Source organism: Zonotrichia albicollis, chromosome 31 (assembly GCF_047830755.1).
Source record: "Zonotrichia albicollis isolate bZonAlb1 chromosome 31, bZonAlb1.hap1, whole genome shotgun sequence".
In the NCBI taxonomy this organism is placed as follows: domain Eukaryota; kingdom Metazoa; phylum Chordata; class Aves; order Passeriformes; family Passerellidae; genus Zonotrichia; species Zonotrichia albicollis.
The window spans coordinates 5,704,522-5,720,421 of NC_133849.1; the positions used below are offsets into that span (position 1 = coordinate 5,704,522).

At 51.0% G+C, this 15,900-nt stretch overlaps 1 protein-coding gene across 1 annotated transcript in view; it reads left to right on the plus strand.

Moving 5' to 3' along the window:
- Positions 1-491: 491 nt before the first annotated feature.
- WDR46 (WD repeat domain 46) overlaps positions 492-15,900 on the plus strand; it is a 47,817-nt gene continuing 32,408 nt past the window's right edge. Inside the window, 7 exon segments of the mRNA XM_074529812.1 lie at positions 492-515; positions 2,085-2,146; positions 3,898-4,002; positions 5,831-5,981; positions 6,369-6,504; positions 11,698-11,747; positions 11,749-11,798. Of these exon segments, the coding sequence (XP_074385913.1) occupies positions 492-515; positions 2,085-2,146; positions 3,898-4,002; positions 5,831-5,981; positions 6,369-6,504; positions 11,698-11,747; positions 11,749-11,798 (578 nt within the window).

The window sequence follows — 15,900 nt, forward strand, 5'->3', positions numbered from 1 at the left end:
TGGGGAAAATGGGGGGGAAAGGGGGGGAAAGGGGAAATTGGGGAAAATGGGGGGAAAAATTGGGAAAAATTGGTTTTGGGGAAAAATGGGGGGAAAACGGGGAAATTGGGGAATTTGGGGAAAATGGGAAAAATGGGGGGAATAGGGAAAAATGGGGGAAAAATAGGGGGGAAAACGGGGAAATTGGGAAATTGGGGAAAATGGGGGAAAAATAGGGAATTTGCGGAAAATGGGGAAATTGGGAAAAATGGGGGGAATGGGGGAATTGGGGGAAAAAGGGAAAATTGGGGAATTGGGAAATTGGAAAGAAATGGGGGGGAAAATGGGGAAATTGGGGAAAAATGATGTTTGGGGAAAATGGGGAATTTGGGGAAAATGGGGAATTGGGAAATTGGGGAAATTGGGAAAAATGGGGGGGAATGGGGAGAAAATGGGAAATTGGGGAAAATGGGGAATTTGGGAAAAACGGGGAATTTGGGAAATTGGGAAAAATGGGGGGAAAGAATAGGGAATTTGCGGAAAATGGGGAAATTGGGAAAAATGGGGGGGGAATGGGGAGAAAATGGGGGAAATGGGGAAATTGGGGAGGAAAATGAGGGGAAATTGGGGGAAAATGGGGAAATTGGAGAAAATGGGGGAAAAATGGGGGGGGGAAATGGGGGTTTTTGGAAAATATGGGGGGGAAATGGGGGAAATTGGGAAAAAATGGGGGAAAAACGGGGGAAATTGGGGAAAATGGGGGAAAATTGGGAAATTGGGAAAAATGGGGGAAATTGGGAAATTGGGGAAAATGGGGGAAAAATAGGGAATTTGCGGAAAATGGGGGAAATGGGGGCTATTGGGAAAAAATGGGGGAAAAACGGGGAAATTTGGGGAAAATGGGGAAAATTGGGAAATTGGGAAAAATGGGGGGAAATTGGGAAATTGGGGAAAATGGGGGGAAAAATAGGGGAATTTGGGGGGGGGGGGGGGGGGGCGGGGGGAAAATGGGGGGAAATGGGGGCTATTGGGAAAAAATGGGGGAAAAACGGGGAAATTGGGAAAATGGGGGAAAATTGGGAAATTGGGAAAAATGGGGGAAATTGGGGAAAATGGGGGAAAATGGGGAAATTGGAGGGAAATGGGGAAAATGGGGGGAAAATAGGGAATTTGCGGAAAATGGGGAAATTGGGAAAAATGGGGGGGGAATGGGGGGAAAATGGGGGGAAAAAATGGGGAAATTGGGGAAAATGGGGGAAATGGGGAAATTGGGAGAAAATGGGGGGGGAATGGGGAGAAAATGGGGAAAATGGGGGAAAAAATGGGGAAAATGGGGGGAAAAAAATGGGGAAATTGGGGAAATGGGGAAAAATGGGGAAATTGGGGATAATGGGGGAAATGGGGAAATTGGGGAAAATGGGGGAAAAATGGGGAAATTGGGGAAAATGGGGGAAATGGGGAAATTGGGGAAAATGGGGGGAAATTGGGGAAAATGGGGGAAATGGGGAAATTGGGGAAAATGGGGGAAATGGGGAAATTGGGGAAAATGGGGGGAAAAAATGGGGAAATTGGGGAAAATGGGGGAAATGGGGAAATTGGGAGAAAATGGGGAATTTGGGAAAAGTGGGGGGGAAAAAAGGGGGTGAAAATGGGGTTTTTGGAAAAATGGGGGGAAATGGGGGAAATTGGGGAAAATGGGGTTTGGGGAAATTGGGAAAAAGGGGGAAATTAGGAAAAATGGGGAAAATGGGGTTTGAGGGGAAAAAATAGGGGGAAATTGGGGAAAATGGAGGAAAATGGGGAAATTGGGGGGGAAAATGGGGAAATTGGGAAAAATGGGGTTTGGGGGGGAAAAATGGGGGTAATTGGGAAAATGGGGGGGAATTGGGGGAAATGGGTAGAAAATGGGGGAAATTGGGAAAATGGGGGGAAATTGGGAAAAAATGGGGGGAAACGGGGGGAAATTGGGAAATTTGGGATTGGTGGGGATTTGGGGGAGTTTTGGGAATTTGGGAACTTTGGGAATTTGGGAATGTTGGAAAATTGGGGAATGTTGGGAATTTTGTGAATTTGGGGTGTGAATTTTGGGGATTTTGGGTTCCCAGCACTTTGAGCTGCGCCTGGAGCAGTTCGGGCCCTACCGGCTGGACTACACCCGGGACGGCAGGTGAGAAACCAGTACAGACCAGTACGGACCAGTACAGACCAGTACGGACCAGTACAAACCAGTATGGACCAGTATGGACCAGTACGGACCAGTATGGACTGATAGAGATCAATATAAACCAGTACAGACCAGTATAAACCAGTATGGACTACACCCGGAATGGCAGGTGAGAGACCAGTATGGACCAGTATGGACCAGTATAAACCAGTATGGACCATTATAAACCAGTACGGACCAGTATAAACCAGTATGGACCAGTGTGGACTGATATAAACCAGTATGAACCACTATAGACTGATATAGACCAGTACAAACCAATATGGACTACACTCAGAATGGCAGCTGAGAGACCAGTATGGACCAGTATGGACCAGTATGGACTAGTATGGACCAGTACAGAGCAGTACAGACCAGTATGGACCAGTATAACCAGTATGGACTAATAGCGATCAATATAAACCAGTATGGACCAGTATGGACTAGTATGGACCAGTACAGACCAGTATGGACCAGTATAAACCAGTATGGACTAGTATGGACTGTTAGAGATCAATATAAACCAGTATGGACCAGTACAGACCAGTATGGACCAGTACAGACCAGTACGGACCAGTACAGAGCAGTGTGCACTGATGTAGACCAGTACAAACCAGTACAGATTGATAGAGACCAGTATGGACCAGTTGCTTTGCAGTGCTCCCAGTTCCTCCCAGTCCCTCCCAGTTTTGTCCCAGTTTGTCCCAGTCCATCCCAGTCCATTCCCAGTTCCCTCCCAGTATATCCCAGTATATCCCAGTCCAACCTGAGGTCCTGCACTGGTTCCATCCCAGTCCCTCCCAGTTTGATCCCAGTTTGTCCCAGTCCCTCCCAGTGCCTCCCAGCCCATCCCAGTCCCTCCCAGTTTGTTCCCAGTCCATTCCCAGTCCCATCCCAATTCCCTCCCAGTTTGATCCCAGCCCCCCCCAGTCCTCCCAGAACCTCCCAGTCCCTCCCAGTTTGATCCCAGTTTGTCCCAGTCCCTCCCAGTCCCCTCCCAGTATATCCCAATCCATTCCCAGTCCCTCCCAGTTTGATCCCAGTGCATTCCCAGTCCCTCCCAGTCCCTCTCAGTCCCCTCCCAGTATATCCCAGTGCATCCCAGTTTGATCCCAGTCCATTCCCAGTCTCTCCCAGTCCATCCCAGTTTGATCCCAGTCCCTCCCAGCCCCCCCAGTCCATCCCAGTCCATTCCCAGTCCCTCCCAGTCTCTCCCAGTCCCCCCAGTCCCTCCCAGTCCGTCCCAGTCCCCTCCCAGTCCCTCCCAGTCCCCCCAGTCCCTCCCAGTCCCTCCCAGTCCCTCCCAGTCCATTCCCAGTCCCTCCCAGTCCGTCCCAGTCCCTCCCAGTCCCCCCCCAGTCCCTCCCAGTCCGTCCCAGTCACTCCCAGTTTGGCAGGTTCCTGTTACTGGGGGGGCCTCCGCGGGTCACATGGCCGCCCTGGACTGGGGCTCCCAGTCCATCCCAGTCTATCCCAGTCCATCCCAGTCTCCCCCAGTTCAATCCAGTTTGATCCCAGTCCCCCCAGTCCGTTCCCAGTCCGTCCCAGTCACTCCCAGTCCCTCCCAGTCCCTCCCAGTCCCCCCAGTCCCTCCCAGTCCCTCCCAGTCCCTCCCAGTCCCTCCCAGTCCCCCCAGTCCCTCCCAGTCCGTCCCAGTCCCTCCCAGTCCCTCCCAGTCCGTCCCCAGTCCGTCCCAGTCACTCCCAGTTTGGCAGGTTCCTGTTACTGGGGGGGCTCCGCGGTCACGTGGCCGCCCTGGACTGGGCCCAGCGGCGCCTCCTGAGCGAGTTCAGCGTCATGGAAACCGTGCGGGACGTCAGGTACTGGGGATACTGGGGATACTGGGGATACTGGGATATACTGGGAGGGACTGGGGGATACTGGGAGGGACTGGGGATACTGGGATGGACTGGGGATACTGGGATGGAAACCGTGCGGGACGTCAGGTACTGGGGATACTGGGGATACTGGGATAGACTGGGGGATACTGGGGATACTGGGATGGACCTGGGGATACTGGGATATACTGGGATGGAAACAGTGCGAGACGTCAGGTACTGGGATGGGACTGGGGATACTGGGATGGACTGGGGATACTGGGATATACTGGGGGATACTGGGATGGAAACAGTGCGGGACATCAGGTACGGGGATGGACTGGGGGATACTGGGATATACTGGGGGATACTGGGATATACTGGGGATACTGGGATGGAAACAGTGCGGGACGTCAGGTACTGGGATGTACTGGGGATACTGGGGGATACTGGGGATACTGGGATGGAAACCGTGCGGGACGTCAGGTACTGGGATGGACTGGGGATACTGGGATATACTGGGGATACTGGGATGGAAACCGTGCGGGACATCAGGTACTGGGGATACTGGGGGATACTGGGATAGACTGGGATATACTGGGGATACTGGGATGGAAACAGTGCGGGACGTCAGGTACTGGGGATACTGGGGATACTGGGATAGACTGGGGGATACTGGGGGATACTGGGATGGGACTGGGGGATACTGGGGATACTGGGATGGACTGGGGATACTGGGATATACTGGGATGGAAACAGTGCGAGACGTCAGGTACTGGGATGGACTGGGGATACTGGGATGGACTGGGGATACTGGGATATACTGGGGGATACTGGGATGGAAACAGTGAGGGACGTCAGGTACTGGGATGGACTGGGGATACTGGGATATACTGGGGGATACTGGGATATACTGGGGATACTGGGATGGAAACAGTGAGGGACGTCAGGTACTGGGATGGACTGGGGTGTACTGGGATATACTGGGGATACTGGGATTGTACTGGGATGGAAACAGTGCGGGACGTTAGGTACTGGGATGGACTGGGGATACTGGGGATACTGGGATGGAAACCGTGCGGGACGTCAGGTACTGGGGATACTGGGGATACTGGGAGGGACTGGGAGGGACTGGGGGATACTGGGGATACTGGGGGATACTGGGATGGACTAGGGATACTGGGATGGAAACAGTGAGGGACGTCAGGTACTGGGATTGGACTGGGAATGGATTGGGAATGGATTGGGAGGGACTGGGATATACTGGGATGGAAACCGTGCGGGACGTCAGGTACTGGGATGGACTGGGATATACTGGGGATACTGGGAGATACTGAGGGATACTGGGAGGGACTGGGGATACTGGGGATACTGGGGATACTGGGATATACTGGGATGGAAACAGTGAGGGACGTCAGGTACTGGGATGGACTGGGGATACTGGGATGGACTGGGGATACTGGAGGGACTGGGGATACTGGGGGATACTGGGATGGACTGGGATATACTGGGATGGAGACTGTGCGGGACGTCAGGTACTGGGGATACTGGGGGATACTGGGGGATACTGGGATATACTGGGATGGAAACAGTGAGGGATGTCAGGTGGGACTGGGATGGACTAGGATGGACTGGGATGAACTGGGATGGATTGAGAGGGAACTGGGATGAACTGGGAGGGAACTGGGATGAATCCCCATTTTTCCTCCTAAAACCCCCAATTTTTTTCCAAATTTTTTCCCCAAACCCCCAAATTTTTCCCCCAACACCCCAAACTCCCCATTTCCCCCATTTTTACCAAAATCCCCATTTTTTCCCCCATTTTTCCCAGCTGGCTGCACTGTGAGTCGCTGCTGGCCGTGGCCCAGCGCCGGTGGCTGCACGTGTACGACAGCCAAGGGCTGGAGATCCACGTGGTGCGGAGCTTCCAGAACCTTCTGCAGCTGCAGTTCCTGCCCTACCACTTCCTGCTGGCAGCCACGGTCAGTGCTGGGGGGGACCCCCCATTTATTTTCCAATTTTTCCCAATTTCCCCGCTTTTCCACCATTTTCCCCCCATTTTTCCCCATTTTCCCCCCATTCCCCCATTTATTTTCCATTTTTCCACCATTTTCCCCATTTCCCCCCCTTTTTTCCAATTTCCCCATTTGCCCCCATTTCCCCCCCACTATTCCCCCCATTTGTCCAATTTCCCCAATTATTTCCCATTTCCCCCCATTATTTCCCCATTTCCCCCCCCATTTTCCCCATTTATTTCCCATTTTTCCCCATTTATTTCCCATTTTTCTCTCCATTTTCCCCATTTCCCCATTTTTTTCCCATTTATTTCCCATTTTTCCCAATTTTTCCAATTTCCCCGTTTTCCCCAGAGCTCGCTGGGGCTGCTGCATTTCCTCGATGTCTCCGTCGGCCGCGAGGTGGCGACGCTGAGCACGAGGAGCGGCCGCGCCGCCGCCATGGCCCAGGACCCGGCCACGGCCCTCATCCACCTCGGGCACGCCAACGGTGAGGGGAAACCGGGAATTTCGGGAATTTTCTGCGAATTCTCTGGGAATTCTGTGGAATCTCGGGGATTTTAGGGATTATTTGGGGATTTTGGGAGTTTTTTGGGGATTTCGGGAGTCCCCAGAGGGGTTTTGCTGAGAACAAGGAGCGGCCGCGCCGCCGCCATGGCCCAGGGACCCGGCCACGGCCCTCATCCACCTGGGCCACGCCAACGGTGAGGGGAAACCGGGGATTTCGGGAATTTTCTGGGAATTCTCTGGGAATCTTGGGGGTTTTAGGGATTATTTGGGGATTATTTGGGAATTTCGGGAGTCCCCAGAGGGGTTTTGCTGAGCACGAGGAGCGGCCGCGCCGCCGCCATGGCCCAGGACCCGGCCACGGCCCTCACGCACCTCAGGCATGCCAATGGTGAGGGGAAAATTGGGAATTCTGTGGGAATTATTTGGGATTTTGGGAATTAATTGGGAATTCTGGGAGTCCTCGTTGGGATTTTGAGGGATTTATTGAGATTTTGTGGGGTTTTTGTTGAGATTTTGGGGTTTTTATTGGGATTTTTTGGGGTTCCCATGGCCCAGGACCCGGCCACGGCCCTCACAGACCTCGGGCACGCCAACGGTGAGGGGAAACCGGGAATTTCGGGAATTTTCTGCGAATTCTGTAGGAATTCTGTGGGAATCTCGGGGATTTTAGGGATTATTTGGGGATTTTGGGAGTCCCCAGAGGGGTTTTGCTGAGCACGAGGAGCGGCCGCGCCGCCGCCATGGCCCAGGACCCGGGCACGGCCCTCATGCACCTCGGGCATGCCAACCGTGAGGGAAAATTGGGAATTCTGTGGGAATTATTTGGGATTTTGGGAATTATTTGGGAATTCTGGGAGTCCTTGTTGGGGTTTTGAGAGATTTATTGAGATTTTGTGGGTTTTTTTGGAGGTTTGTGGGGTTTTTTTGGAGGTTTTTGGGGTTTTTATTGGGATTTTTGGGGTTCCCATGGCCCAGAGCCTGGCACGGCCCTCACACACCTGGGCCACGCCAATGGGTGAGGGGAAATCGGGAATTCTGTGGGAATTTTCTGGGAATTCCGGAATTTTGGGAATTATCTGGGAGTCCTTGTTGGGGTTTTGAGAGATTTACTGAGATTTTGTGGGTTTTTTTGGAGGTTTTGGGGGTTTTTATTGGGATTTTTGGGGTTCCCATGGCCCAGGACCCGCCACGGCCCTCACACACCTGGGCCATGCCAATGGTGAGGGGAAATTGGGAATTCTGTGGGAATTATTTGGGAATTCTGGAATTTTGGGAATTATTTGCGAATTACCTGGGAGTCCTTGTTGGGGTTTTTGGGGGATTTATTGAGATTTTGTGGGTTTTCATTGGGATTTGGGGGTTTTATTGGAGTTTGGGGGTTCCCATGGCCCAGGACCCAGCCACGGCCCTCACACACCTGGGGCACACCAACGGTGAGGGGAAAATTGGGAATTCTGTGGGAATTTTGTGGGAATTCCTTGAGATTTTGGGAATTAATTGGGAATTCTGGGAGTCCTCGTTGGGATTTTTGAGGGATTTATTGAGATTTTGTGGGGTTTTTGTTGAGATTTTGGGGTTTTTATTGGGATTTTTGGGGTTCCCATGGCCCAGGACCCGGCCACGGCCCTCATCCACCTGGGCCACGCCAACGGTGAGGGGAAACCGGAATTTCGGGAATTTTCTGCGAATTCTGTGGAATTTCGGGGATTTTAGGGATTATTTGGGGATTTTGGGGAGTCCCCAGAGGGGTTTTGCTGAGCACGAGGAGCGGCCGCGCCGCCGCCATGGCCCAGGACCCGGCCATGGCCCTCATGCACCTCAGGCATGCAACCGTGAGGGAAAATTGGGAATTCTGTGGGAATTATTTGGGATTTTGGGAATTTTTTGGGAATTCTGGGAGTCCTCATTGGGGTTTTTGAGAGATTTATTGAGATTCTGTGGGGTTTTTTTGGAGGTTTTTGGGGGTTTTATTGGGATTTTTGGGGTTCCCATTGCCCAGAGCCTGGCACGGCCCTCACACACCTCGGGCATGCCAACCGTGAGGGAAAATTGGGAATTCTGTGGGAATTATTTGGGATTTTGGGAATTTTGGGAATTATCTGGGAGTCCTTGTTGGGGTTTTGAGAGATTTATTGAGATTTTGTGGGGTTTTTTGGAGGTTTTTGGGGTTTTTATTGGGATTTTTGGGGTTTCCATGGCCCAGAGCCTGGCACGGCCCTCACACAGCTGGGCCACGCCAACGGTGAGGGGAAATTGGGAATTCTGTGGGAATTATTTGGGATTTTGGGAATTATTTGGGAATTCTGGGAGTCCTCATTGGGGTTTTGGGGATTTTTATTGGGATTTTGTGGGTTTCATTGGAATTTTGTGGGATTTTATTGGGATTTTGGGGGTTCCCATGGCCCAGGACCCGGCCACGGCCCTCACACACCTGGGCCACGCGAATGGTGAGGGGAAAATCGGGAATTCTGTGGGAATTTCGAGAATTTTGTGGGAATTTCAGGAATTTCCGGAGGGGTTTGGGAAGGTTTATTGAGGTTTTGTGGGGTTTTTGTTGAGATTTTGGGTTTTTTTATTGGGGTTTTGTGGGTTCCCATGGCCCTGAGCCCGGCCACGGCCCTCATCCACCTGGGCCATGCCAACAGTGAGGGGAAATCGGGAATTCTGTGGGAATTATTTGGGATTTTGGGAATTATTTGGAATTCTGGGAGTCTTTGTTGGGGTTTTGAGAGATTTATTGAGATTTTGTGGGTTTTTTGGAGGTTTTTGGGGTTTTTATTGGGGTTTGCGGGTTCCCATGGCCCAGGACCCGGCCACGGCCCTCATACAGCTGGGCCACGCCAACAGTGAAGGGAAATCGGGAATTCTGTGGGAATTTTGAGGATTTTCTGGGAATTTCTGGGAATTTTGGAAAGTCTGGGAGTCCTGGTTGGGATTTATTGAGATTTTTTGGGGTTTTTGGGGTTTTTATTGAAGTTTTGGGGTTCCCATGGCCCAGAGCCCGACCATGGCCCTCACACACCTGGGCCACGCCAATGGTGAGGGGAAATCGGAATTCTGTGGGAATTTTCTGGGAATTCCGGAATTTTAGTATTATCTGGGAGTCCTTGTTGGGGTTTTGGGGGATTTATTGAGATTTTGTGGGTTTTTATTGGGATTTGTTGGTTTTATTGGGGTTTTGGGGGTTCCCATGGCCCAGGACCCAGCCACGGCCCTCACACACCTGGGGCACGCCAACGGTGAGGGGAAATCAGGAATTCTGTGGGAATTATTTGGGAATTCTGGAATTTTGGGAATTATTTGCAAATTATTTGGGAGTCCTTGTTGGGATTTTGGGGGATTTATTGAGATTTTGTGAGTTTTCATTGGGATTTGGGAGTTTTTTATTGGGATTTTTGGGGGTTCCCATGGCCCAGGACTTGGCCACAGCCCTCATACAGCTGGGCTGTGCCAACGGTGAGGGGAAATTCGGAATTTCGGGAATTTTCTGGGAATTTTTGTGGGAATTCCTGGAAATTTTGGAAATTCTGGGAGTCCTCGCTGGGATTTTGGGGGATTTTTGGGGTTTTTGGGGTTTTTATTGGGATTTTTGGGGTTCCCATGGCCCAAGACCCGGCCACGGCCCTCACACACCTGGGCCACGCCAACGGTTGGAAATTTGGGAATTATTTGGGAATTCTGTGGAAACTTGGGAGTTATTTGGGAATTCTGGAAGTCCTCATTGGGGTTTTGGGGGATTATATTGGGAATTTGTGGGTTTTTCTTGGGATTTGAGGGTTTTATTGGGGTTTTGGGGTTCCCATGGCCCAGGACCCAGCCATGGCCCTCACACACCTGGGCCACGCCAACGGTGAGGGGAAATCGGGAATTCTGTGGGATTTTTTTTTGGGATTTTGGGAATTATTTGCGAATTATCTGGGAGTCCTCTTTGGGTTTTGAGGGATTTATTGAGATTTTGTGGGTTTTCATTGGGATTTGTTGGTTTTATTGGGATTTTTGGGGTTCCCATGGCCCCAGACCCGGCCACGGCCTGCATGCACCTCGGCATGCCAATAGTGAGGGGAAATCGGGAATTCTGTGGGAATTATTTGGGAATTTCGGGAATTTCAGGAATTTCTAGAGGGGTTTGGGGAGGTTTGTTGAGATTTTGGAGCATTTCATTGGGATTTGGGGGTTTTCATTGGGATTTTTGGGGTTCCCATGGCCCAGGACCCGGCCACGGCCCTCACACACCTGGGCCATGCCAACGGTGAGGGGAAAATCAGGAATTCTGTGGGAATTATTTGGTATTCTGTGGGAATTTTCCGGGAATTCCTGGGAATTTTGGAAGTTCTGGGAGTCCTGGTTGGGATTTTGGGGGATTTTTTTGGATTTTTGGGGTTTTTATTGGGGTTTGCGATTCCCATGGGCCAGGACCCGGCCACGGCCCTCACACACCTCGGGCACGTCAATGGTGAGGGGAAATCGGGAATTCTGTGGGAATTATTCTGGAATTTTGGGAATTCCTAGAGGGGTTTGGGGAGGTTTATTGAGATTTTGGGGCATTTTATTGGGGTTTTGGCATTTTAATCAGGGTTTGGGGGTTCCCATGGCCCAGGACCCGGCCACAGCCCTCACACACCTCGGTGAGGGGAAAATCGGGAATTCTGTGGGAATTTTCTGGGGAATTCCGGAATTTTCGGAATTATCTGGAAGTCCTCGTTGGGGTTTTGAGAGATTTATTGAGATTTTTGTGGGGTTTTTGGAGGTTTTTGGGGTTTTTATTGGGATTTTTGGGATTCCCATGGCCCAGGACCCGGCCACGGCCCTCACACACCTGGACCACACCAACGGTGAGGGAAAATCGGGAATTCTGTGGGAATTATTTGGGATTCTGTGGGAATTTTCCAGGAATTCCTGGGAATTTTGGAATTCTGGGAGTCCTGGTTGGGATTTTGGGGGATTTTTTTGGGGTTTTTGGGGTTTTTATTGGGATTTTTTGGGGTTCCCATTACCCAGGACCAGGCCACGGCCCCTCACACACCTGGGCCACCGCGAACGGTGAGGGGAAAATCGGGAATTCTGTGGGAATTTTCTGGGAATTCCTGGGAATTTGTGAACTCTGGGAATCCTCATTGCCATTTTGTTTTTTTTTTTGTGTTTCCCTTTCCCAATCTCGCCGTTTTTTCCCCAGGAACGGTTTCGCTGTGGAGCCCGAACGCGGCCGAGCCGGCGGCGCGGGTTGCTGGCACACCGGGGCTCCGTGCGCGCCATCGCCGTCCACGGCAGCACCAGGTGGGGAACCGCGGAACCTTCCGGAAATCTGGGGATTCTGGGCGGGTTGTCCAGGGATTTGGGAAATTTTGGGGGGGTTTTGATGGATTTTGGGGGGGTTTTGGTTAATTTTGGGTGGATCTGGGGCAGGTTTAGGTGGGGTTTTGGGGTGATTTTGGGGGGATTTTGGGGTGATTTTGGTGGGATTTTGGGCAGGTTTGGGGCAGATTTTGGGGCAGATTTGAAGGAATTTGGGGGAGTTTTGATGGATTTGGGGGAGTTTTATGGATTTGGGGGATTTTGATGGATTTTGGGTGGATCTGGGGCAGGTTTAGGTGGGGTTTTGGTGGGATTTTGGGGTGGATTTTGGAGGATTTTGGGCAGGTTTGGGATGGATTTGGTGGATTTTGGGGGATTTTGTCAGGTTTGGGGTGGATTTGGTGGATTTTGGGGTGGATTTGATGGGATTTTTGGGGTTTTGATGGATTTTGGGGGTTTTCATGGATTTGGGGTGGTTTTGATGGATTTTGGGTGGATCTGGGGCAGCTTTAGGGGGGGTTTTGTGGGATTTTGGGGCGGATTTGATGGGATTTTGGGGGATTTTGGAGGATTTTGGGGTGGATTTGGGGCAGATCTTGGTGGATTTTGGGGTGATTTTGGGGTGGATTTGGGGCAGATCTTGGTGGATTTTGGGGGATTTTGGGCAGGTTTGGGACAGATTTTGGCATTTGGGGGTGATCTGGGGCAGGTTTAGGTGGGGTTTTGAGGGATTTTGGGTGATTTTGGGGCATTTTTGGTGGGATTTTGGTCAGATTTTGGGCAGGTTTTGGTGGATTTTGATGGATTTCAAGGGTGGATTTGAGAGGGATTTTGGTTCATTTTGGGGTGGATCTGGGGCAGCTTTAGGTGGGGTTTTGTGGGATTTTGGGGCGGATTTTAAGGGGTTTTGGGGGATTTTGGTGGGATTTTGGGTGGATTTTGGGGCAGATTTGAAGGGATTTGGGGTGGATTTTGATGGATTTGGGGGGGTTTTGATGGATTTGGAGGGATTTTGATGGATTTGGGGCGGTTTTGATGGATTTTGGGGGGATCTGGGGCAGGTTTAGGTGGGGTTTTGGGGCGGATTTGGTGGCTCCACGGCAGCACCAGGTGAGGAAACTGCAGAACCTTCCGGAAATCTGGGAATTCTGGGGGGTTTCCATGGATGTGGTCAATTTTGGGGGGGTTTCCGTGGGTTTTGGGTGGATCTGGGGCAGGTTTAGGTGGGGTTTTGTGGGATTTTGGGGTGGATTTTGGGGCGGATTTTTGGAGGATTTTGGGCAGGTTTGGGGTGGATTTGGTGGATTTTGGGGTGATTTTGGGGGATTTTGGGCAGGTTTGGGGCGGATTTTGGGATTTGGGGTGATCTGGGGCAGGTTTAGGTGGGGTTTTGAGGGATTTTGGGGTGATTTTGGGGCATTTTTGGTGGGATTTTGTCAGATTTTGGGCAGGTTTTTGGTGGGATTTTGATGGATTTCAGGGTGGATTTGAGAGGGATTTTGGTTCATTTTGGGTGGAGCTGGGGCAGCTTTAGGTGGGGTTTTGGGGTACATTTGGTGGGATTTTGGGGTGGATTTGATGGGATTTTTGGGGTGGATTTGATGGGATTTTTGGGGTTTTGATGGATTTGGGGGATTTTGATGGATTTTGGGTGGATCTGGGGCAGGTTTAGGTGGGGTTTTGTGGGATTGTGGGGGTGGATTTTGGGGCAGATTTTGGGGCAGATTTTGGGCAGGTTTGGGGTGGATTTGGTGGATTTTGGGGTGTATCTGATGGGATTTTGGAGGATTTTGGGCAGGTTTGGGGCAGATTTTGGGATTTGGGGGTGACCTGGGGCAGGTTTGGGGGATTTTGGGGTGGATTTTGGGGTGGATTTGATGGGATTTGGGGTGATTTTGGTGGGATTTTGGGGTGGATTTTGGGGTACATTTGGTGGGATTTTGGGGTGCATTTGGTGGGATTTTTGGGGTTTTGATGGATTTTGGGGGTTTTCATGGATTTTGGGGGGTTTTGATGGATTTTGGGTGGATCTGGGGCAGCTTTAGGTGGGATTTTGGGGTGGATTTGGGGGGGTCCACGGCAGCAGCCGGTGAGCAACCTGCGGAACCTTCCGGAAATCTGGGAATTCTGGGGGGGTTTCCATGGGATTTGGTCAATTTTGGGGGGGGTTCCATGGGTTTGTTCAATTTTGGGAGGGTTTCCGTGGGTTTTGGGTGGAGCTGCGGCAGGTTTAGGGGGGGTTTTTGTGGATTTTGGGGCAGATTTTGGAGAATTTTGGGCAGGTTTGGGGTGGATTTGGTGGGATTTTGGGGTGATTTTGGGGAATTTTGGGCAGGTTTGGGGGCGGATTTTGGGATTTGGGGTGATCTGGGGCAGGTTTAGGTGGGGTTTTGTGGGATTGTGGGTGATTTTGGGGCATTTTTGGTGGGATTTTGTCAGATTTTGGGCAGGTTTTGGGTGGATTTTGATGGATTTTCTGGGTGGATTTGAGAGGGATTTTGGTTCATTTTGGGTGGAGCTGGGGCAGCTTTAGGTGGGGGTTTTGGGGTGCATTTGGTGGGATTTTGGGGTGGATTTTGGGGTGCATATGATGGATTTTTGGGGTTTTGATGGATTTGGGGGTTTTCATGGATTTGGGGGATTTTGATGGATTTTGGGTGGATTTGGGGGCAGGTTTAGGTGGGGTTTTGGGGTGCATTTGGTGGGATTTTGGGGTGGATTTGATGGGATTTGGGGGGATTTTGATGGGATTTTGGGCAGGTTTGGGGGTGGTGGATTTTGGGGCAGATTTGAAGGGATTATTGGGGATTTTGATGGATTTGGGGGGGTTTTGATGGATTTGGGGGGGTTTTGATGGATGTTGGGTGGATCTGGGGCAGCTTTAGGTGGGGTTTTGGGGCGAATTTGGGTGGGATTTTGGGGTGGATTTGATGGGATTTTTTGGGGTTTTGATGGATTTTGGGGGTTTTCATGGATTTGGGGGCTTTTGATGGATTTTGGGTGGATCTGGGGCAGGTTTGGGGTGGATTTTGGGGTGGATCTGATGGGATTTTTGGGGGATTTTGGAGGATTTTGGGGCAGGTTTGGGGTGGATTTGGTGGATTTGGGGTGATTTTGGGGGATTTTGGGCAGGTTTGGGGCAGATTTTGGGATTTGGGGTGACCTGGGGCAGGTTTAGGTGGGGTTTTGTGGATTTTGGGGCGGATTGGATGGGATTTTGGGGGATTTTGAGGTGGATTTTGGGGTGCATTTGATGGAATTTGGGGGTGATTTTGGTGGGATTTTGGGGTGGATTTTTGGGGTGCATTTGGTGGGATTTTGGGGTGGATTTGATGGGATTTTTGGGGTTTTGATGGATTTTTGGGGTTTTGATGGATTTGGGGGGATTTTGATGGTATTTGGGGGATTTTGATGGATTTTGGGGGGATCTGGGGCAGGTTTAGGTGGGATTTTGTGGCATTTTGGGGCGGATTGGATGGGATTTTGGGGGATTTTGGGCAGGTTTGGGGGTGGATTTTTGGGGTGAATTTGATGGAGTTTGGGGGATTTTGGAGGATTTTGGGCAGGTTTGGGGTGGATTTGAAGGGATTTGGGGGGGTTTTGATGGGTTTTGGGTGGATCTGGGGCAGGTTTAGGTGGGGTTTTTGTGGCATTGTTGGGGTGATTTTGGGGATTTTGTCAGTGTTTGGGGCGGATTTGGTGGATTTTGGGGTGAATTTAATGGAATTTTGGAGGATTTTGGGCAGGTTTGGGGTGGATTTGGTGGATTTTGGGGTGATTTTGGGGGATTTTGGGCAGGATTGGGGCAGATTTTGGGATTTGGGGTGATCTGGGGCAGGTTTAGGTGGGATTTTGGTGGCATTTTTGGGGGTGGATTTTGAGATAGATTTTGGGTGATTTTGGGGTGGATTTTGGGGCATTTTTGGTGGGATTTTGTCAGAATTTGGGCAGGTTTTTGGTGGATTTTGATGGATTTCAGGGTGGATTTGAGAGGGATTTTGGTTCATTTTGGGTGGATCTGGGGCAGCTTTAGGGGGGGTTTTGTGGGATTTTGGGGTGGATTTTGGGGTGGATTTGATGGGAT